Below are 22,923 nucleotides of genomic sequence, written 5' to 3'. Positions count from 1 at the left end.
CATGATTCCATAATTTATTCCCTGTGCTTGTTCTATAAATCTGTTAGTGGCCACCACAATTATTTTTCTTGATTTCTTTTAGTGTTTCTTAAAGCCAGAAAGTTGCCATTTGAAATGCCTTTAGTTTTTGGCCATGTCTGTGATCTGCTTTTTTTTCTACAACAATAAACAACTGAAGGAACATCCTCAGGGACTGGTGATTCCATCATTTTTGCCAGGGGTTGTAAATTCGCAGGGCAATCAGAAGCCACTGGAGGGATTGGCAGACACTGAGCGGTTGGTAAGGTAGATAAGTCTGGCAGTGGCATTCATGATGGACTGAAGAGGGGATAGCCTATGGAGAGGTAGGCCTATGAGAGAAGCGCTTCAATAGTTTAGGCCAGAAATCACAAGGGATTGAGTAAAAGCTAATAATAATTATTTTCATAATTGATTAGTTTGGCGATTTTTATTGTTTGGATTAATTGATTAATGACCTTAAAAAAAATGTGGTGTATATTTTAGTTAATATGTAATGTATATAAAAAAGGCAATTTTATTCTTAAATATCTATATAGGCAGTGGTAAATAACCAACTATATGGTAAGGGAGCAAAATTTCTAATCCACTCTGAGAATAGCAGACAGAAGAGATGTACTGTATATACTATTGGGCTTCATGTACACTGCTGGTGGTAAACGGATGTTTAGGAGCAGTTTTTTTTTTTTTTTTTTTTTTTTTTTTTCAGCTGCCCCTGAACTCTCCTCTGTTATCTTATCAGTACATGTACACAGGGTGGTTTATAGTTGTTTCTAGGCAGTTGAGTTTAGAAGCATTTTTTGGAAAGCAAAAAAAGCGTTCAGGACGTATGTTGTGAAATGCCAAATGCCTGTAACAGCTTGTAAACGCGGTAACTCATGTTTAGCCGCGTTTCGTTTACAGATGTTTTTAAATTTGCCAGTGCCTGTCATGCAGCCTCTCGCCAGTGCCTGTCATGCAGCCTCTCGCCAGTGCCTGTGCCTGTCATGCAGCCTGCCTGTGCCCAGATCGGCGATCTCTGTGTGTCACGGAGCTGAGTTTGAATTGCCCGTGCCATAGTAACAATGTCCCGCCTCCTGTGATCACGTTACACTGATTCAATGTCCCGCCATTGGATCAGTGTGCCATCAATCACCGGAGACATCACAGGGGACATTGTTACTACGGCCAGGACAATTCAGCTCCCTGACACAGGAAGATTATATATATAGATAGATAGATAGATAGATAGATATATTGTAATTTATTTAAAGTAAAAGTTTACCAGTATTGTGCATTATGTTTAAAATGATCATATCCATGAAAAAAGCATTAGCTTTTAGTACTACTTTAATATAAAAGATTTATATCTTCCTTCCTTTCATGGATATGATCATTTTAAATATAATGTACAATACTGGTAAACTTTTACTTTTAAATAAATAATAAATATATATTAATATTAAATTCTGCCTTTAGAACCACTCACTTCCTGCCCAGGACTACATGTACCATGAGGCATTGCTCCTCACACATTGACATTCACAAGTTCTCAGGCATTTACTGACATGGGTTGTGTACTGAGCTGTGTGTGTGCTGCACTGGATTTCCTGATATGTAAACAAATAATGCATTCTGTATGCAGGCCAACTAATCGGCTGGCCAATTAATAGATTATGAAAATAGTTGACAACTATTTTCATAATCGATTAGTTGTCGATTAATCGATTAGTTGTTTCAGCCCTATGTGAATTTAAGAGATGTTACGATGTCTACAAGCTTTTGAAAGTGATTGAATTTGGGGCTGAAAGAACAATTACAACTAATTACACCTGATGTCAGGGGAGGGGCAAGTAGTTGTATTATTGATCTTGAAAAGTCATGGAGGAGGGCGGGGGGTTGTGTTAATACTACAAGCTTGGTTTTAGAGAGATGTTGTTTGAGGAAGTGTTGTGACATCCATGTTGCTATGCCACTTAGTAATATGAGAGGAGACTGAAGGAATGAGGTGGGAAGTAGAGGGCTAGATTTGGGTGTCGTCGGCATAGAGATAGCATTGGAAGCTGTGGGAGGTTATAGTGAGGAGGTGTAGGTGAAGGGAAGGGGTCCAAAAACAGAGCCTTCGGGGACCCCTACAGAAAAGAAGTAGAGAGGTGGAGACAGAGTTGTAGGTAACACCGAAGGAGTGCTCTGATAGGAGAACCAGGAAAGGGCGGCATCTTAAACACCAAGGGTGTAGAGTTTATTGAGGAGGAAAGGTGGCCAACATTATAAAAGGCCACAGAAAAATCTCTAGTAGTAAGAGTATGGAGTCGTGGCCACTGGTTTTAGCAGTTGGTATATCGTCGCTGCTGTGTCTCAGCCAATCAGGAAGGAGAATCTTGGACGGCTGAGACACTTGTGGACAGATGGACCTCAGGTAAGTTTGAGGGAGGCTGCTACACACAGAAGGCTTTTTATCTTGACGCAGAGAATGCATTAAGCTAAAAAACCTTTTGCCTTTATGACCACTTTTTAAATTAGGTACACAAGGGAAGTTTTTGTTTTGTTCAACCCAGGAGTCTGAATGAAGAACAACTGAGATTGTCAGACTAAAATTGGATGTGTTGTACAGCAATCTCCCTGCTGTGCTATTGTTTTCTGACAGGAGGACTGCCCCCCCCCCCAGCAGAATACACACTAATCGGCGCTTACAACCATTGGCTTCTGTCGGTCGAGGAGCTGTACACACGGGCCAAATGTTGGACAGTTTTAGTTGAACCGGCCAATATTCAACCTGTGTATACCAGACTTTAAACTGTAGCAATGGTAAGCAGAGGCAGAGTTGTGTGTCTTTGGAATATGTGGATCTGCCACCAATGAGTGATCTTTCCAATACTACACATTTAGTCTTTTCATACAAAATCTCTGCAGTTGTTGACTAAGGCAGGCCATACACAGTTTAAATCTAGGCCGGTTCAGCAAGTACCAGCCAAGATTCAAACCATGTATGGGCAGGCTGAATGTGCCAAGTTGATCGATCAACTTGGGTGCAGCCAGCCTGCCGGATCTTACTTGCGATTATCGCTAGCGACTGGTATTGCCGCTACCAATAATCACTGTCTCCCCCCCCCCCCCCCCCCCCGGAGAACACAATGGCTTGGCAGGAGGGATTGACAGTGTTGATGGGTGAATCAAACACATTTTTGTGATTGCAGGAAAGAAATTTGCACCATGCATGGCTGGCTTAAGCTTGGGAAGGGCTGTTGCCTTAAGTGTTAGGGCACTCTAAGGAAGGATATTTTTGTCTTATCTGTTACAAACTATGTGTCCTGGCTTCATATATCTAATTTCTGTATTGATCAATATACCAAATTTCTTTCTTTTAGATGTCCAACAAAGAGAGGGAGGAATCGAGGAGAGAAGTTGCTGTGCTGGCAAACATGAAGCATCCTAACATTGTCCAGTACAGAGAATCTTTTGAAGGTTGGGAATTGTGCTATAAACATTAATAAAAATTTCTACCATGACCGTTAAGAAGGTTCTGTGTTTTTGCAGATTTTTAAAATGTTGATCCCCCCCCCCTCCTCCCAAAGAGTAGTCCGGGTGTAAAACCTTTATTTTGGGCAAAACATTTAAAGCAAATTTAGAAGCTAAGATTAACACATGCTTTGTGTACGGAGCCTTAGTATGTATAGAGCAACCATTTTTTAATCATTTGTAAACTGTAGTGCGAGAAGAATATTGATCTTCAAGCCTTTCAAAATCTTTTCAATCCTAGTGGCCAACATGCAGCTCAATACCTATGACCTCAGGCCACTTCCTATTAAACCAGCATGCATAGCGAGACAGATCAAGGCTGATATAGCTCTGCCATGCCTACCCCTGCAGCAACAGATCACTTCAGTAGTAAAATAGTGCTTGTGTATAACTGTAGAAATGGGTTACTGTTATCTGCTGCTGCAGAGATGTATGAAGGAAGTAGGATTAAAGTGGTATTAAACCAAAAAACAAAAATATAATATATTGCAGCTTGCCAATCTTTAGATGTGGAGGCTGGTTTTGTTTTGTTTTCTTCTGCTTTTTTTCTCTTGTTTCTCACCTAGTAATCTGGTCAGTAACACCCCCTGTATTAGATCCCCCCCCCCCCCCCCCCCATTATGGAAGAAGGAGCACAGAGGGCACCTTTGGACAGCAGCACTGTCAGTCTGGGAGGGTGAGAGTGTTACATGGACCAGCAGATTTAGATACACAAACAAACTGAAGCAAAACACCTGCTCCCACTTTATAAACAGTTACAACAAACTTTTTTTCTTTCCTTTGGGAATAAAGGTTTTACATAGCCAGTGTTAAATGGATTGTCTAATCTCTGTAACTGATACATTCTGCTGGAGAGCTTGTTCTGAGGAAAAACAGACTTGCTGGCTGAATAGCCAGATGAAAATGGAAGAAAGCCAAAAAAGAAAATGTATACAGCCATCCCATATAAGAAATGGTAAGCTGCAATAAAATAAATGTTTGCTTTTGGGTTTAATGCTGCTTTAAGCCTCCCCTCAAGACTCCCTATGGGGGAAAAAACCCAAAAGTTTTTGAGAGCTAAATCTATAAATTTATAAAAAAAAAAAAATCTTCTCCCCACTAATCTCCAGGTGCCAACCATTAATTTGACCACTCAACACTATACTGTATAAGTGAGTGCAGTGTCATTCAGAACTTTTTTCTTTTTTAATTTTCTCAGTTTTATTAAACGGATCATGTCAGCATTACGAAAATCCATAGCAAATGCACCACAATAAAGGCACATGATCCGAATATCATACGACAGATCGTATGACCTTTTTCGCTTAATAGTCGCAAGTAGAAATTGAATAGGTAAAGTTACGAAAATTCTCGTACGACAGAAAAAAAAAAAAATCGGAAGTGATGTCATGTGTTATGTATTTGTATTGTTTTTTCGGACGAGAACTATACTGACTAAACGAAAATCGGACGATTTGGTATCGTATGAGGAAAATTTTCGTGCTTGTCCGATCTAATAATATTGGATGATCTGTTGTTATAGGCTCTCGAAAGTAGTCTACATGCGATCCGAAAATCGTACGATTCTTCCTCGGACGACAGTTTTCATACGATATTCGAATCGTGTGTACGGGCCATTAATCATAGTGTTTTGAAATCACAAATGCATCGCCGCAGTATATGACAAATCATAACAGTCAACTTGTAAAGATCAGAAATGACAAGATCAAGAAAGCGTACATGATAAATCATGCATGTATACCCTATTGCCCATTAGTACCATCATCCCAGGAACAGTATCATCCCCCTGTCAATTATCAGGTGATCCATAACCATGTCAACAGGTGCCAGGCCTGGTGTGTTTAACCAGGGAGCCCATAAGTTATCGAATTTGCCACCCCTATATTGAAGGATATATTTTTCTATGACTAAGGCCGTTGCCGAAACGCGCCAGATGTTTTGCTTCTCACTTCATGCAACCAGCCATTAAAATCGCTATATGGACTACAGAGTTGCTGTCTCAATCCTTTTACTTGTTAGTGCTCTGGCGTGTAAGGACGCATTGAGCCTGAGCACCTGAAAGAGGATCTTGCAAATTGAACTTGGAGTTCCCTGTTGTGTCTCTCTTCAAACTTACATGATGTATTTTTCTAGTTAGAGGGTATCTCCAATTTGGGCTATACAATCCTTTAGAGTGGGGGGTCAGTAGATGTCCAGTGCCGAAGTATTCCTTACCAGCCTGGAACAATTCCCTAGCTATGGCCTGTTTAGGAATATCATCCACCAGGAGATCACACAGAGTCCCCAATAGGCATTGTTTTGGTTCCTCTGGTACATGTACCTGGAACACCTGGTTAATGGTAGCGATAATCCCCTTCCAATATCGGTGTAGCTTTGGGCAGCGCCACATAAGATGGATCAAATTCTCCCCCCCCCCCCCCCCGGTCTTTGCTACATCTAGTACACGTGGGAGTTTCCCTTGTGCCCATGTGGAACATCCTCGCTGGTGTATTTAGTGAACCCTCAGGAGCAGATACAGCTGCGAAAGTCATTGAGCCACATTCAGTGAGCATTGTTTGACCGTTAGGAGAGCCCCCTCGCACTGCTCCTCAAACACCTCTAATCCACATTCAATCCTCTACACCCACTGTATGAATAAGTAGTCTACTGGAAGGATCCCCGTCTCTCTCATTTATCCCATTGGTGGAACACATGGAGCGTGCTACATTCTGCATTTGGGAAGCCAAATAATAAAGCCAGGGTTTGGGGAGGGCCAGTCCCCCAGCATCTTTGGGTCTCTGAAATTGCTTCAATTTTACCCTTGGTTTTTTGACTGCTAAAGATGGTTTTTATAATACAAAATATTTTCAAGGGAATGACCACTGGGGAATTTTAGAGGACATATAACAGTTGAGGCATAAGAATCATCTTAACAAAGTTGGTATGACCAACCAAAGGCGTTTTTAAGTTTTGACTAAACCTTAACCGTATCCCAGAACTTGGAGAGTAGGGGCATTGAGTTGAGGCTTATATTGTCTAATGGGCGTGGAGTCAGCTGAATACCTAAGTTTTTAAATGCGGGGAAGATGGGTATATTGGCTGTAACTAGAGAGGGAGAGTCTGGCGCCACATCTAAAGGCATCAGGGAGGACTTGGACCAGTTTATAATTGGATATAATCGGATATTTGCTGAACTCGGTAATTACTGCCATTACCTCTTATGTAGTATCACCCAATATTAGCAAGGTGTCATTTTGCATATAACATTTAGTTTCTCTTGTAGGCTCCCATACTGAAACCCACATATGTTCATATTGGATCTAATAAGAGCTGCCATGGGCTCAATGGCAAGGGCAAATAGAAGTGGAGACAGGGGGCACCCCTGCCTTGTTCCCCTATATAGATCAAAGCTAGGGGAGATCCTACCCGCCTCTCTGACTGCCTTTGTAAAGTAATTGGACCCAAAGCCAAACGTACGCATTACTGCGCACAAGTATATCCATTCAGTGCTATCAAAAGCTTTATGGGCATTGAGTGACCGCAATGCCCTGTCTCAAATTATCCCCCGGGGATTGCAAATTACAGTAAAGAACAGTCTGCATAGGTTAAAAATTTTATTTTTGGGGCATAAAGCTGGCTTGATCGGCATGTATGATCGATGCTATAACCTTGTTGCGCCTGAGAGCCAGGTCTTTTGCAAGTATTTTAATATTGCTTTGTAGAAGTGAAATGAGCCTGGATCCAACGGGTCCTTCTCATACTTTAACAAAAGTATAATAGTAGCCTTAGCCATACTCAGGGGAAGGCACTGACTGGTCTTTGCCTCATTAACACTTGAAGCAGCCGGGGTAATATCTCAGCCCCATATGTCTTGTACACTTCAATTTGCAGCCCATCCACCCCTGGTGTCGTTGAGTTAGGGAACAGACCGGTCGCTGTCTGCAGTTCCTCCAGTGTCAGAAGTGCCTCTAACATATTCCAGAAGGTAGAGGAGAGGGACGGTAAAGGAACATCACTAACATAATGTGACGACTGATCCTCAGAATGGGTTTGTTTAGACTGATCTAGGGTTGAAATAAAAAACGACCAGTTCTGCCATAGTAATTCAGAACTTTAACTTAAATGGTACAGTCATTCAAATGTCTATACATGCAAACTTGGCTTGATGTTCTATGAATGGTACACTAACAAAGTACTCAAACAAACTTTTTATGGGTGTATCACAAGTTAACCCATTTCTCCTAAAATAAAACGTAGCCGGTCAGGGAATTAAAAGCAACATTCCGGGAGAGCATTGGTTTGTCGAATGGAACGGTAGAACACCTTTATGTTTTTGCATCCTAAAAAATATTATCAAATTAATAAAACAAAAATAAGCTATTTTGAAGCGCTCTTGAAATGTCAGTGCTTCTGTTTAGCCTCCCTATATTTACTAAGTTGATCACAATGGCTTTAGAGTAAAGGGTACGCTAGAAAATGTTGGCTAACCTTCGCTCCCTAGCTACCTGATTTCTATATTCTCAATGCCCAATTGCATCTGTTTACTTAACGCTTGAAGACAGAGGAGGACTGCTCAACTGGCATTGTTGGTGGCATTGTTGACATCATCCAACAGCAGTCCTCTTTAATGCTGGCCCCGTGAGCTCTCATAGACTTGTTGACGGCTGTCTAATGTGAACAATATAAGTGGTCATTTAATGTAATACAATAAGAGAATTCCTTGCATTTTTAAGTTAAGCTGTTCGAGCACAGAGTCAAGTGTTCATGCAAAGCAAATAATTCTACTATAGTCATGCAACAATCTGACAAGTTATGAAAGGATTATGATCACAATCATCCTAGTATGTTTCGAATATTTTACATATTCCCTATTCGTTCTTGCTGATGGTATGTATATGTCACTACCTGAGGAGAGATTGCTGTTGTACAGAAACTATAGGGTGGAGATTTACTTTTGAAGGTCTGACTGCATCTGCACAAACAGTGTGTGTTTTGTGTGGTGTGTTTTTTTTTTTTTTTTGATTATCTTGTTTTGTCATTCTAATTCTCATTACTGTCCTTCGCTGTGTCTGTTTCATAGCTTTTGTTAGCGAACAATTGCATTTGCAGCTTTTTAGACTTTATCTGTTTCCTGCCTTCCATCATTTGTGGTGGTTGGGAAGAACTTTTAGCAGAGAATCAGTCACTGTTTGACTTGTGCAAGAATATGAATACCCAGTCAAAAATTTAACTCTTATGCCCCGTACACACGGTCGGACTTTGTTCGGACATTCCGACAACGAAATCCTAGGATTTTTTCCGACGGATGTTGGCTCAAACTTGTCTTGCATACACACGGTCACACAAAGTTGTTGGAAAATCCGTTTGTTCTAAACGCGGTGACGTAAAACGCGTACGTCGGGACTATAAACGGGGCAGTGGCCAATAGCTTTCATCTCTTTATTTATTCTGAGCATGCGTGGCACTTTGTCCGTCGGATTTGTGTACACACGATCGGAATTTCCGACAACGGATTTTGTTGTCAGAAAATTTTATATCCTGCTCTCAAACTTTGTGTGTCGGAAAATCCGATGGAAAATGTGTGATGGAGCCTACACACGGTCAGAATTTCCGACAACAAGGTCCTATCGCACATTTTCCATCGGAAAATCCGACCGTGTGTACAGGGCATTAAAGTGTCAATAAACCCAACAGGTATAACAATGTCTTCACATACAATATGACAAATTATTCATAATCGCATACGCTTTTTAACTTTTTTTCTTTTTATGTGGAGTGATTTAAAAACTTGGTTGATCCTGCCATTCGCAGGTGCTGCCTCCTTGCCTGTGTCCCCTCTGCAGCAACGGATCCTGTGGTGTGGCCGTTGACATCTGTACTGTGCATGCCCCTTTTTTCTAAAGCCTAGTACACACGGGCTGAATGTCGGGCGGCATCAACCAGTTCAATAGAAACTGTCTGACGTTCGGTCTGCGTGTACAGCAGCTGGTCCAACAGAAACGAGCCGCTCGGCACATCTTCTGTCAAAGGGGCAAGACCGAAAAAGGTCTGCTGACCGGCTCCAGATCAACACTCTCGGCCTATGACTGACTGGAGTGCAGTGCTGTGTCTTGGCCTAGGCCGACAAGGCCCAGGCCTAGGGTGGCACTTTGCGACGGGGCGGCAAAAAAAGCAGCCCCCCGCACTCAAGAAAGCACCCTCCCCCTTCCTTTCATACGCAGGGCCACAAAGCTGAATCCCAGAGCTCAGTGCCACAACAAGTTTCGGCACTGAGCTCCGGTAACTGGCCAGATAGGGGAGTGCTAGCATGGGCCCTGGGTCACGCAAGCGGCGACCGGCTTTCCGTAGCAGCTGATGCCTCTCTCCCCACTGACAGCTGCACACACTTCTCAGCTCCAATGTTCAGTAACCGGGGAGGGGGCAGATAACAGATGCACACATGGAGGGGAGGTAAGGGGATATGTGCTGGGGGGGTGCTTTTGGGAGGGGAGAGGCTATGTGCTAGTGGGGGGGTCTGAGCCCCTCCCAAAGCACCCCCAGCACATATCCCCTTACCTCCCCTCCATGTGTGCATCTGTTATCTGCCCCCTCCCCGGTTACTGTGCCCCCCTCCACTGTAAACTATACAGTACACAGACCTCAGACCAGCAGCACGTCTCTCTCGCTGAAGTCATGTCCCTCCTCTGTGGCTCCTCCTCCTGGCTGTGTACACTAGAACATTGGAGCTGAGAAGTGTGTGCAGCTGTCAGTGGGGAGAGAGGCATCAGCTGCTACGGAAAGCCGGTCGCCGCTTGCGTGACCCAGGGCACAGACGTCCCGGCTGCCCATGCTAGCACTCCCCTATCTGGCCAGTTACCGGAGCTCAGTGCCGAAACTTGTTGTGGCACTGAGCTCTGGGATTCAGCTTTGTGGCCCTGCGTATGAAAGGAAGGGGGAGGGTGCTTTCTTGAGTGCGGGGGGCGGCTTTGTTTGCCGCCCCGCCGCAAAGTGCCGCCCTAGGCCTGGGCCTTGTCGGCCTAAGGGGATATGTGCTGGGGGGGTGCTTTTGGGAGGGGAGAGGCTATGTGCTAGTGGGGGGGTCTGATCCCCTCCCAAAGCACCCCCAGCACATATCCCCTTACCCCCTCTCCCCCCAAATTAAAAGATGCGGCGTCCCTCTGTCCTCCTCCCCGAGGCGATGACAGGACGGGTTTTAAAAAGGCAGGGGTGTGGTCTTGACAGGAGTGGATGGGTCATATTTAGAATAGGGGGGTGCACAAGTTTAGTCAGGCCTAGGGCAGCACAAAACCTAAATGCACCCCTTCCGGAGTGTCTTGGTGGGGGAGCGTGTTTGTCCCCTGTCAGAACACAATAGCACAGCAGGGGTGATCTTTGTACTAACATCAGATTGTTAGTACAGCGTCTCCAACCTGAGCTGTCAAGTTTTTGTTTTTGTTTTTTCCTTCAACACGCTGGGTTGAAGGAAAGAAAACCTAGTAGTGTGTACGAGGCTTTAATCCCAATCCAGGCTGGCCACATGATTAAAGTCATATTTCTGGGCATTTACTCATTAATAAGTCACTAGCCCCACCCTCCATCCCTCTTCTGTGCTGACATTTCCTAATCACTAACAGGGGGATCTAATGGGAAATGATTAGTAGAGGCATCACCTCCTTGTTAGCCCTCCCCACATCCGCATAATACACACAGGCTGGAAGGGCCAATGGCTGAGAGGGCTGACTGGAGTGCTGAACAGTGAATCCTCCACAAAGTGTTACCTTTACAGTGCGAGAGACTCCTTCCACAAATCTTTCCCTGCAAACAGGAACAAGCAGGGAAAAAACACATAATCACTGCAGTTCATGGGGAAAAATAAGAAATGTAGATGCTTTTTGGAAAAAATATTGATGTTCAGGCATTATCTCTGCTGACGTCACAGATATCAGTCCAGGGACTGCGTCATCGCAACAATGGGAATCTGGATCCACCAGGTGCCTGGACTGACATCCCACTCAGCCTCTCAGCGAGATGCTGAGAGCCTGAGAAGACCACTTTTGCCCCCTCAACAGCTCAGCGCTCCGATGAGCGAGGGGGGAGCAGAGAGCGGTGACTGACAGTCTACAGCTCTCTGCTAGGGAAACTGTCAGAACTGAGCGATCGGCGGTGTTTGATCACCCGGTTCTCAGTGCAGAGGCTCCCGGGGCAGATGCTGCATCCACCGAGGTAAGTATTATTCTAAAAAAAAAAAAAAAAAAAAAAAAAATGTAACTCATGCTTCTCTTTTAAAGAGGACCTTCACTGTGTAAGCTATGGTTAAAAAGACAGGCAGAAGGCAAAGGACTAGTAACCAGAAAATATTTTACAATAGTGGGGTTGAATTGTTGATTACTTTAGATTGTAGTGACAAGAATATTCAAAGGAGCAGGATTGAAAATGGAATGTGAATTTTGATTTTGAAACCTGTTTAACCACCTCCTGTCTGGCCTGTTATAATATGGCCAGACCGGAGGACTGCTATCCAGGGTAGACATATTATGATGTCCCCCACTTGCATGCCTGGTGCATGCCCTAGGGGCCGTGCAGTGGTATGACCTGCTGTTGTACTGGGCTGCTGTGCACTCCCCTGGTACTATGTGAGTTGTAAACAGCGGCTTATATTCATTGCTATTGTGATGATCTATGTGATTGGTCACAGTAATCACATGGTACAGGGCCAATCACAGCTATCGCAATTGTACACAGATAAATGTATAAAAATAAATTCTGATCACCTCCCCAGATAAATTGGTAGATGGACATAGAAAGACAGGGAAGGATACTGATTGGAGTTTACAAAACCACAACGCACTGATTTTGACACTAATTGACCGACATCTTGGCTTTGAGATGAGTACAAAAGTGAGTACACCCCGAAGTGAAAATGTCCAAATTGGGCCCAAAGTGTCAATATTGCGTGGCCACCATTATTTTCCAGCACTGCCTTAATCCTCTTGGGCATGGAGTTCACAAGAGCTTTACATGTTGCTACTGGAGTCCTCTTCCACTCCATGACAACATCACGGAGCTGGTGGATGTTAGAGACCTTGCGTTCCTCCACCTTCCGTTTTGAGGATGCCCCACAGATACTCAATAGGGTTTAGGTCTGGAGACATGCTTGGCCAGTCCCTCACCTTTACCCTCAGCTTCCTTAGCAAGGCAGTGGTCGTCTTAAAGGTGTGTTTGGGGTCGCTATCGTGTTGGAATACTGCCCTGCGGCCCAGTCTCCGAGGGGGGGGGGGATCATGCTCTGCTTCAGTATGTCACAGTACATGTTGGCATTCATGGTTCCCTCAGTGTAGCTCCCCAGTGCCGGAAGCACTTATGCAGCCCCAGACCATGACACTCCCATCATCATGCTTGACTGTAGGCAAGGTACAATTGTCTTTGTACTCGTCACCTGGTTGCCGCCACACACACTTGACACCATCTGATGATCATGGCGAGGCCTGTTCTGATTGGAACCTGCCCTGTTAAATTGCTGTATGGCCTTGGCCACCGTGATGCAGCTTAGTTTCAGGGTCTTGCCAATATTCTTATAGCCTAGGCCATCTTTATGTAGAGCAATTTTTTATTTTTTTTCATATTCTCAGAGAGTTCTTTGTCATGAGGTGCCATGTTGAACTTCCAGTGACCAGTATGAGAGAGTGAGAGCGATGACACCAAATTTAACACACCTGCTGCCTATTTACACCTGAGACCTTGTAACTAAGGATGAGCTCCGGCGTGTTCACATGCTGCACGTGCCGAGCCCACCAGGAAGTCGGCAATGCGCTGCGCTGATCACAGGCAGTGAGACATTTCTCAATCTCTGCAGCCACACATCGGGAAATGTCACACTGCTTGCGATTAGCGCTGTGCAGTGCCGAGTTCCTGGCGGGCTCGGCACGTGCAGCATGTGAACACGCCGGAGCACATCCTTGTAACACTAACAAGTCACATGACACCGGGGAGAGCATTTTCACTTCGGGGTGTACTCACTTTTGTTGCCAGCGGTTTAGACATTAATGGGTGTGTTGCGTTTTTTTGAGGGGACAGCAAATTTACACTGTTATACAAGCTGTACACTCACTACTTTACATTGTAGTAAAGTGTAATTTCTTCAGTATTGTCACATGAAAAGATATAATAAAATATTTACAGAAATGTGACGGGTGTACTCACTTTTGTGAGATACTATATCTCTATAAGCATGGACTCGGATTGACCTACGAAGGCGAACAGATGATTGGATAAGTAGCTTGCGTGTGCCCACTATATGGATAGTTGAGGACAGACGTTAAGGGACAAATGGATTTGCATTTTAAGTATATACTTACTGAGACTGATGGACAGATTTGTGGTTGTGACACACAGGAAGATAGATCTAGAATGATATTGATGCAAAGATTGGCTGTTATTGAAGAAGACAGACCTACAATGGTGAACAGATGTGGGGAAGGACATTCACAGACAGGCTGATTGTCATTTAGGTACAGGGGGATTTACATTAATGGAAAGAATCATTGGCAGACATATAGACCTGCATTGATTGGGAGACCCCTGAAGACTGATTTACAATATCTGGCATAAATGAAAACCATGGATGGACAGATTGCCTTTTAGACAGGTGAAAATAAAATGGTGCTGATAGTGGGAGATTATATTACTGATCTGGCAGGGAATATTTTTACCAATGTTGATACTGGTAAGGACCATTATTATAGTGCTGGTGGTGGGAGATTGTTTATTGTAGTGGCAAGAGACATAAATATGTTAATGCTGTTATCAATATCACTAAAATTACTGTTGTAGGAAATGTTATTCAATGTTCTTCTGTTCCAAGCAAATTCCCCCCTGCTTATTCCAGAATTTAATAATTTTTCAATTTAGACCAAGTATCAGGTTTGCTGGTTTGTAAGACTTGGTGCCATTAAAATTGCGTATATTCCCAAATGATTCCTAGCTTTATACTTTGCTGCGAAATAATAAAAGGAAATGTTATTGCTGGTAAGGGATATTAATATGGTTTTGGAGGAGGGGGTTATTGTTGATATATTTTTTTTTAATTTAATTTAAAGTGGTTGTGTGTGTGTGTGTTTATATATATATATATATATATATATATATATATATATATATATATATATATATATATATATATATATATATATATATATATACCCAGCGAAGTGACTGGCCTCAGGTGATACACGGAGATTAAACAAATCCTCTTACATAAGCTGTACCTGTTTATCTGCAGTCTTCTCTACTTCCATTCAAAGTGCTTAATTATAATGCTTGTCTGAGAGTTCAGACAAAAGGGGTTGGAGAGCTGAAGCTAATCTGCAGAGCTCAGTGAGGAGAGGTCTGAGAGCTGTTTTGGACAGAAGAGACCCACACCCCCTCATCATACTACACACAGGACTAGAGCTGAGGCTGTCAATCAGCTGGAGATCCCTCCCCTGTCACCGTTTTTTCTCTTGGTGTCAGGAAATGTCAGCAGTGATCCGTGCTTATAGCAGAGGAACAAGGCAGCAGACATAAATACCACTTAGTGCTCCTAGTTTAGACAAGTATACACTATAGAGATATATGCTTTGTTCATATTTCATGTCTGATGTTTACTATTTTTTTTTTTTTTTTATTTTATAATTATTATTATTTTTTTTTTTTTACAAGTGGGGTGCTAAGTATTGAGCCTTTAAAATTAAATAATAAATGACTGCGCTTAGGATCCTTGCTAGGTATGTAGCTTCCCTGATATAGCTCCCCAAAGGGGGCTATAAATATGAGTATGGTGAAAGGGGGTTGTGGCGCTCCCTAGTGTGCGTGGCCAATTAGTGGTGTGTACCTTTTTAAATGGTGTAGTATACCAAACAATAATAAATAAATACCCTGTTTCCCCGAAAATAAGACCTAGTGTGATTGTCGGTGATGGCTGCAATATTAGCCCTACCCCCCAAATAAGCCCTAGTTAAAGTCCTTGTAGGTCTTATTTTCAGGGTAGGGCTTATTTTTGGGGAAACAGGGTAAGGCTTATTTGGGGGGGTAGGGCCTATATTGCAGCCATCACCGGCGATCACGCTAGGTCTTATTTTCGGGGAAACGGGGTAGTATGTGTACAGACTATTATACAAGACGAATGGATATAATGATCAAATATGTTCTAAGTGCATAAGCAGTGCTTGATAGTAATATACCAATCACTGAATCAACAGTAACCCATCAACATCAGCAATAACCACACAAAAAGGGCATACATGAACATAATTATCTGCTATAAATAAAGTGAGCACTAGGCAAGCCCCACTCGAATACCATGGTTAATGCGTAACGTGGTTAATGAGAAAAAAATGGTATCTAAAAGTGAATGCACAGATAATAGTCCATATACTTTCACACAAAGTGATTAGCTCACATGTGGTGGTTTGGGTGTTTGCAAAGAAGCTTAGTGGGTAAAAAATTATATATATAAAAAGAAAAAAGTGTTCATAAATAAATGTGCAGCTGGTAGTCCGTGTAATATGCTGGATCTTGACTCAGAATAAGTAACACAGAAATGGTGACTTTTAGGTGTTTTCAGAGAATCCTCTCGTGACTTTGTGCTCCCCCTCCAGGGGCCCCACTCACCAGATCCACTCGCCCCCACAGGGGTAGTGCGCTTGTAATTGTAACCACTGCGGTCGCTTCCACCATCCTAGCGGTTCGGGTGCCTGGGATATCCATCCTTTCTCCAGGTGCTTTGTAATGTGATCTATAGTGGGTTCCTCATAGAGGAAAAAAGGTATGGGCTCCCATAGTGTAGTAAATTAAGTCGTTTATTAAAAAATAGATTGTATATACAACTGGATACAAAAGAAAAAATATATAAAAATATTAGCGAACCCCTGGTGACCTGCATTGGAGACAGCAGCAGCGAGAGGGTTCGAGGACACGAGAGGATTCTCTGAAAACACCTAAAAGTCACCATTTCTGTGTTACTTATTCTGAGTGAAGATCCAGCATATTACACGGACTACCAGCTGCACATTTATATATGAACACTTTTTTATATATATATTTTATATGTATAATTTTTTACCCACTAAGCTTCTTTGCAAACGCCCAAACCACCACATGTGAGCTAATCACTTTGTGTGAAAGTATATGGACTATTATCTGTGCATTCACTTTTAGATACCCTTTTTTTTCTCATTAACCATGGTATTCGAGTGGGGCTTGCCTAGTGCTCACTTTATTCATAGCAGATAATTATGTTCATGTATGCCCTTTTTGTGTGGTTATTTTGATGGGTTACTGTTGATTCAGTGATTGGTATATTACTATCAAGCACTGCTTATGCACTTAGAACATATTTGATCATTATATCCATTCGTCTTGTATAATAGTCTGTACACATACTATTTATTTATTATTGCTTGGTATACTACACCATTTAAGGTACACACCACTAATTGGCCACTTATACACACACTAGGGAGCCCCACAACCCCCTTTCACCATACTCAAGTATTGAGCCTTACCCAGAAAAAATTGATAGGATGCTGTAATTGCCACTCTATTCTACATATTCCCCCAGGAAGTCAATGCCCTTGCGACATCTGTCTTGCAGCTTCTTAAGTCCCTGCAAATTAAATTTCTTCTGACTGCTGGTATAACCACTCATTTGCAGCATTAGTTGCCTCCGGAACACTCCTGAATCGTTTTCCCTTTAGGTGTTTTTTGAGTTTGGAGAATAGATTATAGTCAGAAGGAGACATGTCGGGTTAAAAGGGTGGATGGGGCATCACTTGAAAGCCTAAGCAGGTCAGTTTTGCCATTGTTTCACCTGTGGTGTGTGATGAGTGTAACGGACTGAACTGGACACCTGGATAATTCCCACACGAGATCTCAGTAACGGATTGACACCCACAAGTGAGTTTCAAAATATGCTTGATCTCATTATGGGCGAGTGCCTGTTTTATACAATATCAAAGTAGGATGGATTACAAATACATTCAAAGCTTGATTACAGAGGAACAGAATAACATTTCTAATAAGTGTCTATCTCCATATAATGTGCAATTTCATTATATTTTCAGTGAGAGAGGTATATATCAAAATTTCATGGCAAAGTGTTCCAAAACAATGTAGCCATTACAGCCATTTTAATCCTATTAGGCTCGATTCACACCTATGCATGTTGCTTTTGAGCGTTTTTGGAGGTTTTTTTTTCATGCTTGGCACGTTTTTGAGCCGCGTTTTTGCCGCGATTTGCGTTTTGCGTTTTTTTTTTTTTTTTTTTTTTTCATTTTTTTTTTACAGTCTTCAAAAAAAATTACAAAAAAAAAAAAAAAAAAAAAAAAAAAACGGCAAAAACGCACCAAAAACGCACCAAAAACGCTGCAAAAACGGTGCACTTGCGTTTTTGATGCTTGTCCATTGAAAACCATTACATGCAAAACGCTGCTTTTTGCATGAAAAAAAGTCCCCGACCCTTTCCAAAAACGCAGAGATACAAAAAAGCATTGATGTGAACATGTTCCATAGGAACCCATGTTAAAAAATTCCCGTGCATTTCTGCAAAATGCAAAATGCATCAAAAAACGCGCTAGTGTGAATGGGGCCTGAGTCAAAACATATTGAACAAGAAAACACATTCTAAGTCAACCTCCGATAATAGGAATAACATGGAATTTTACAGAACAGACAGTAGAAATATCATTAACCCTTCAATGAGGCGTTGTCGTTTTTCTTTGGTTGCCAAAAGTTTTGGGATCCACTTTGCTGCAAGCTTTCTCATTTCCAAGTCGTTGTGGATAATGGCACCAACTCTCTCATGTGATATTCCCAGATATGTAGCAATACGTTTGGCTTATATTCGGCGGTTCTCCATGAACGTGTCATGGATGGCTTTCACATTTGCAGGCACAGAGACAGAAACACTGGGTTTCTCGCTTTCAACATCGAAATGGCCAGTTTTAAAATTGACAACCCGACGTTTAACTGCTGCACATGAAGGGCCACTGTCACCCAAAGTTTGGGACATTTCATCATCGATCTGCTTTGCACCTTTCCCTTGGAGAAACAGGAACTTTGTTATGGTCCTATGCTCTTTCAAATAGATTTTTTATTTATTTATTTTTTTGGAGGTACTGCCATGATCACTTTGGATCTAAAAAGGAAAGATAAGTTAAAATCATAGGTAGTTGATTTTTGCACCATTATAGACAAATTGGCCAGTACATCCTGCAATTTACAGCTTTCTATCTCAATTGTTTCTGGTTAAGGCTCTATACTTGTCAGTACCCCATTATATGGTGCTGGTGGTAGGAAATATTATTTGCATAAAAAAATGCAACATCAGAAAACCAAATTTTGGTAATTTTCTGATGCATAGAGTAGATACTTGCTGGCAAGGTAAGATTGGACCTGATTTGCACGAATCAAAGGCAGAGCAAAATATTATTTGACAATTATTCATTCCAAGTCTCATATATAATATATATATTTTTTTGTGAGCTGGATATGAATACTTTGCTTTGGTGTGCGATTTTATTTTTTGCACACTCCAAGATGCCTGCTATTATCTCTATCTATATATATCTATCTATCTAAACCTTCCTCGTCCCTCTTTTTTACTTTTTTCTTGAGTACAGTGTGTGTATATATATTATAATATAATATAATAGAGATATTTTTCTCTATCTGGACGATTCATCACCAGTGACTAGTAAATCTCAGATTTGCTTTATAAATATACTCATAGCTGTTTTACAAATATATCTTCTCTTTTGAAGGCAAACAAAAAACATTTGGCATCTTGAATAAATACATTGTTATTACTGAATTGGTAGGCCCTGTAGCTGTAATGCAAAAATTGCTCTGGCTCATAGGACGTATGTATGTGCTAGAGCTTTAGGCAAAGCTTAAAGTGGATGTAAACCCTCTCCTATTCACAATGAAGTGAATAGCCTCAGATGATGCACAGAGTTAAAACAAATCTCCCTACATAAGTTTTACATGTCTATCTGCTGTCTTTAGCTTTATACACTTTTTAGAAAGTTCACATCATGTTAGAAATCTTTCTTCCTGTTTCAGCAGTGGGTGGGGAGTCTGGGCATACACTGTGTAAAAGCTGATTGGAGGAAAGGCACCCCCCCCACTCTACATAGGCAGAGGAATAAATAAACTTGCAGAGCTGCAGTCTGAATAGACAAGCTCTCTTCTTATCTATCTCTAAGTTCCTTCCCCAACACAAATTTCCAGACGCTTTTTATCTCCTGTGTCTGAGATCTTGTCAGAAGGTGTCATGCTGATAATGGAGGAACAGAAATACAGGGAACTTAGTGCTTTGGCGAGAGATAAGTAAACACTACAGATATGTACCCAGGTCAGATTTCATGAATGGGGTTTACAACCACTTTAACTATTTCTGTAGTGGGTTGGTTATTGCCATAATGTGTAAGTATGTACAGCATACTTACACATTATGGCACATTTACCTGCTAGAGTGTTCTCTTTCAACAGTATGATGTCTACAGTCCTCGTGTCATTCTGTCCTCTGCCACCACCCTGCTTTGCTGTTGGGCAGCCAATGCTGACGTAACTGTAAGTATAAAATTGATGCGCTCTAAAATGTGACCAATGTGCAGAAAAAACTATAGCAAAATTGCTTAAATATATAAATATTGCATATAAACCTAAAATATAAAGATATAAATGATTCTGGTGCTAATACATGTATTTAAATTCCCCATAGAAATGTTCCACAAACTAGTGATGTGACGGTGAATAAAAATTATTGAAACACTCTGAAAATAAAAATTATCCCAGCGGAGATAAGTTTTTAGGAGAAATAAATTGGGTTAAATCATTTGTTTCAGGATATTTTGGTTTTTCTTGCATCCCACTTCAGCCATAATACTGCTGGTAATTCGGTTCTCGGGGTAAAGATTTATGTAAGACCAGCAAAAAGATATATCATTGTGCAGTGAACTTGTGAAATAGTACACAAGCAAACAGCTATAAGAGATACACTCACATACGCCCGGTATATTAAAGGCATTCAGGTATGCAGATTGCAGTCAGCCGCTGTGGACGAGGTTTCCCATAGAGAAACCGCTGCTGTTAAACTCAAGATGTATTGCAGCACTGAACGTCCTAAGCTCCTTCCACGCATTGCGTCACTGGCACGTGACTTTCTCAAGGATAAACACAGGAAGCCACGGCCTCTGTATTTAAGTCCTATGGCATTGTGGTTACCATGGAGACAGCGCTGTGTTCATTGGATCACCATACTGCTTACTGCTACTACTGACATGTAAATATTTAGGCTTAAGCCATATTTAATTGTTACAAAATATTTAAAAAAGGAACATATATTTATAATCACAGGTTTGGATCAGGAAAAAACAGCTACAAGTAAAAAATTAGAACAGAAAGTAAAAAACGTAAATGTAGACATAAGTTATATGATCACAAACTCCCTCCAGTGGTAGAGAATGTTACTACACACTAATGCCCCGTACACACGGTCGGATTTTCCGATGGAAAATGTCCGATCGGAGCGTGTTGTCGGAAATTTCGACCGTGTGTGGGCTCCATCGGACATTTTCCATCGGATTTTCCGACACACAAAGTTGGAGAGCAGGAGATAAAATTTTCCGACAACAAAATCCGTGTGTACACAAATCCGACGTACAAAGTGCCACGCATGCTCAGAATAAATAAAGAGATGAAAGCTATTGGCCACTGCCCCATTGATAGTCCTGACGTACGTGTTTTACGTCACCGCGTTCAGAACGATCGGATTTTCCGACAACTTTGTGTGACCGTGTGTATGCAAGACAAGTTTGAGCCAACATCCGTCGGAAAAAATCCTAGGATTTTGTTGTCGGAATGTCCGAACAAAGTCCGACCGTGTGTACGCCCTATTAATGTTTAAACATCAAATAGTATGACTTTCCATACTGAGATACAAAGTAACATCCCTGGTACGTGAGTATGATTCCGCAAGGCAAATAACCCATGATCAACACTGTGTAGTTACTAGCAACATTGTACATAAGCCAGTACACTACACCATCCAATAACTAATAATATTTGGCTGCATATGTTACGCCACTAGTTTAACAATGCAACAATGTTTCAAAAAAATAAAAAAATTAAAGAATTAAAAAAATTATTTAAAATACATAATTGGCTATATGCGCAACACAGGTTATCACTACTATAAACCAATTAGCATACAATATGCATATCAAACAATAAAAATTAATATAATAAGATTAATATGATAAAAATATAGAATTCCTTAGGTAAAAAGACATAAACCTAGATATAATTCATTATCATGTAAGGAGGTTTAAATTAATGTATAGTTTAGTATATTAGATGACGATGAGAATGAATAATATTTATTACACTAATTATTAAGATAAAAACAATAAAAATAAAATATTTTAAAATTACAGTAAAAATAAATCTTGAGAATATTACGGAATATTAAAAATCTGATATGAAGCAATTGAGATCAAATTCTATGTTCAAGCCGTTCGGCGCAAGAGTACCCATCTCAAATATCCATTTTGACTCGTTTTTACTGAGTTCCCTTATCTTGTTTGAGCCTCTCCAATGTGGTTTTGTATTTCTGAATTGCCCAAAATTTCAATTGTTTAGGGTCACTATTGTGGTGCGTAGCAAAATGCTTGGAGACATTATGCTTAGGGAAAGCTTTTTTGATGTTCTGAATATGTTCCCCTATGTGCTTCCACATAGGCCTCTTAGTTCTGCCAATATATTGCAGTGAGCATGCGCATTGCAAAACATATACTACTCCTTCCGTCCTACACGATATGAAGTCCTTAATAGTGTGTTCATTGCCGGTGCTTGTTGCTGTAAACTTATTACACTTCTGCCCATTTTGTTGAGTATTTATGCAAGCGTAGCACCTTTTGCAGGGGAAGAAACCTTTCACCTGAAAGGATAGTTCTGTCAATCTTTTGGGAGGTTCCGGGACATTTTTGGCTATTAGATCCCTTAATGTTGGAACTCGCCTACTAGACTAGATTCGTCACCTTTCCATATTACTATACAGTCATCAATGAACCTTTTATACAGCACCATATTGTCTGGGGTATTTGAGAAGATTACGTCATCCTCCCACTTGGCCATAAAAAAATTGGCCACACTTGGAGCATACTTGGCTCCCATTCCAATCCCGGTTAATTGTTTGTAATAGTTGTCCTTATAGCAAAAATAATTATGCTGTATTCCAAACGCCAGGCTTCTCAAAATAAATCTTTTTTGCTTGGATATAAGGTGGCTGAATTTGTCCATAGCCCACCTGATGGTTTGAAATATGAAAGACAACCAGAAATAGAACAAAGTAGAATCTATAGGGATGATGATGGCCCAAGAACCCCAAAGCCTTGGTGGAAAAATAGAATA

At 41.4% G+C, this 22,923-nt stretch overlaps 1 protein-coding gene across 3 annotated transcripts in view; it reads left to right on the top strand.

Moving 5' to 3' along the window:
- The window catches only part of NEK1 (NIMA related kinase 1), a 205,843-nt gene that overhangs the window by 17,416 nt on the left and 165,504 nt on the right, over positions 1 to 22,923 (top strand). For all 3 annotated transcript variants that reach the window (XM_073606279.1, XM_073606287.1, XM_073606272.1), the window contains exon 2: positions 3,366 to 3,462. In XM_073606279.1, the coding sequence (XP_073462380.1) occupies positions 3,366 to 3,462 (97 nt within the window). The remainder of the gene's footprint in view (positions 1 to 3,365; positions 3,463 to 22,923) is intronic.

Source organism: Aquarana catesbeiana, linkage group LG01 (assembly GCF_042186555.1).
Source record: "Aquarana catesbeiana isolate 2022-GZ linkage group LG01, ASM4218655v1, whole genome shotgun sequence".
Lineage (NCBI taxonomy): Eukaryota > Metazoa > Chordata > Amphibia > Anura > Ranidae > Aquarana > Aquarana catesbeiana.
The sequence above is the reverse complement of the archived record's forward strand: the minus strand, read 5'-3'. Positions and strand labels throughout refer to the sequence as shown.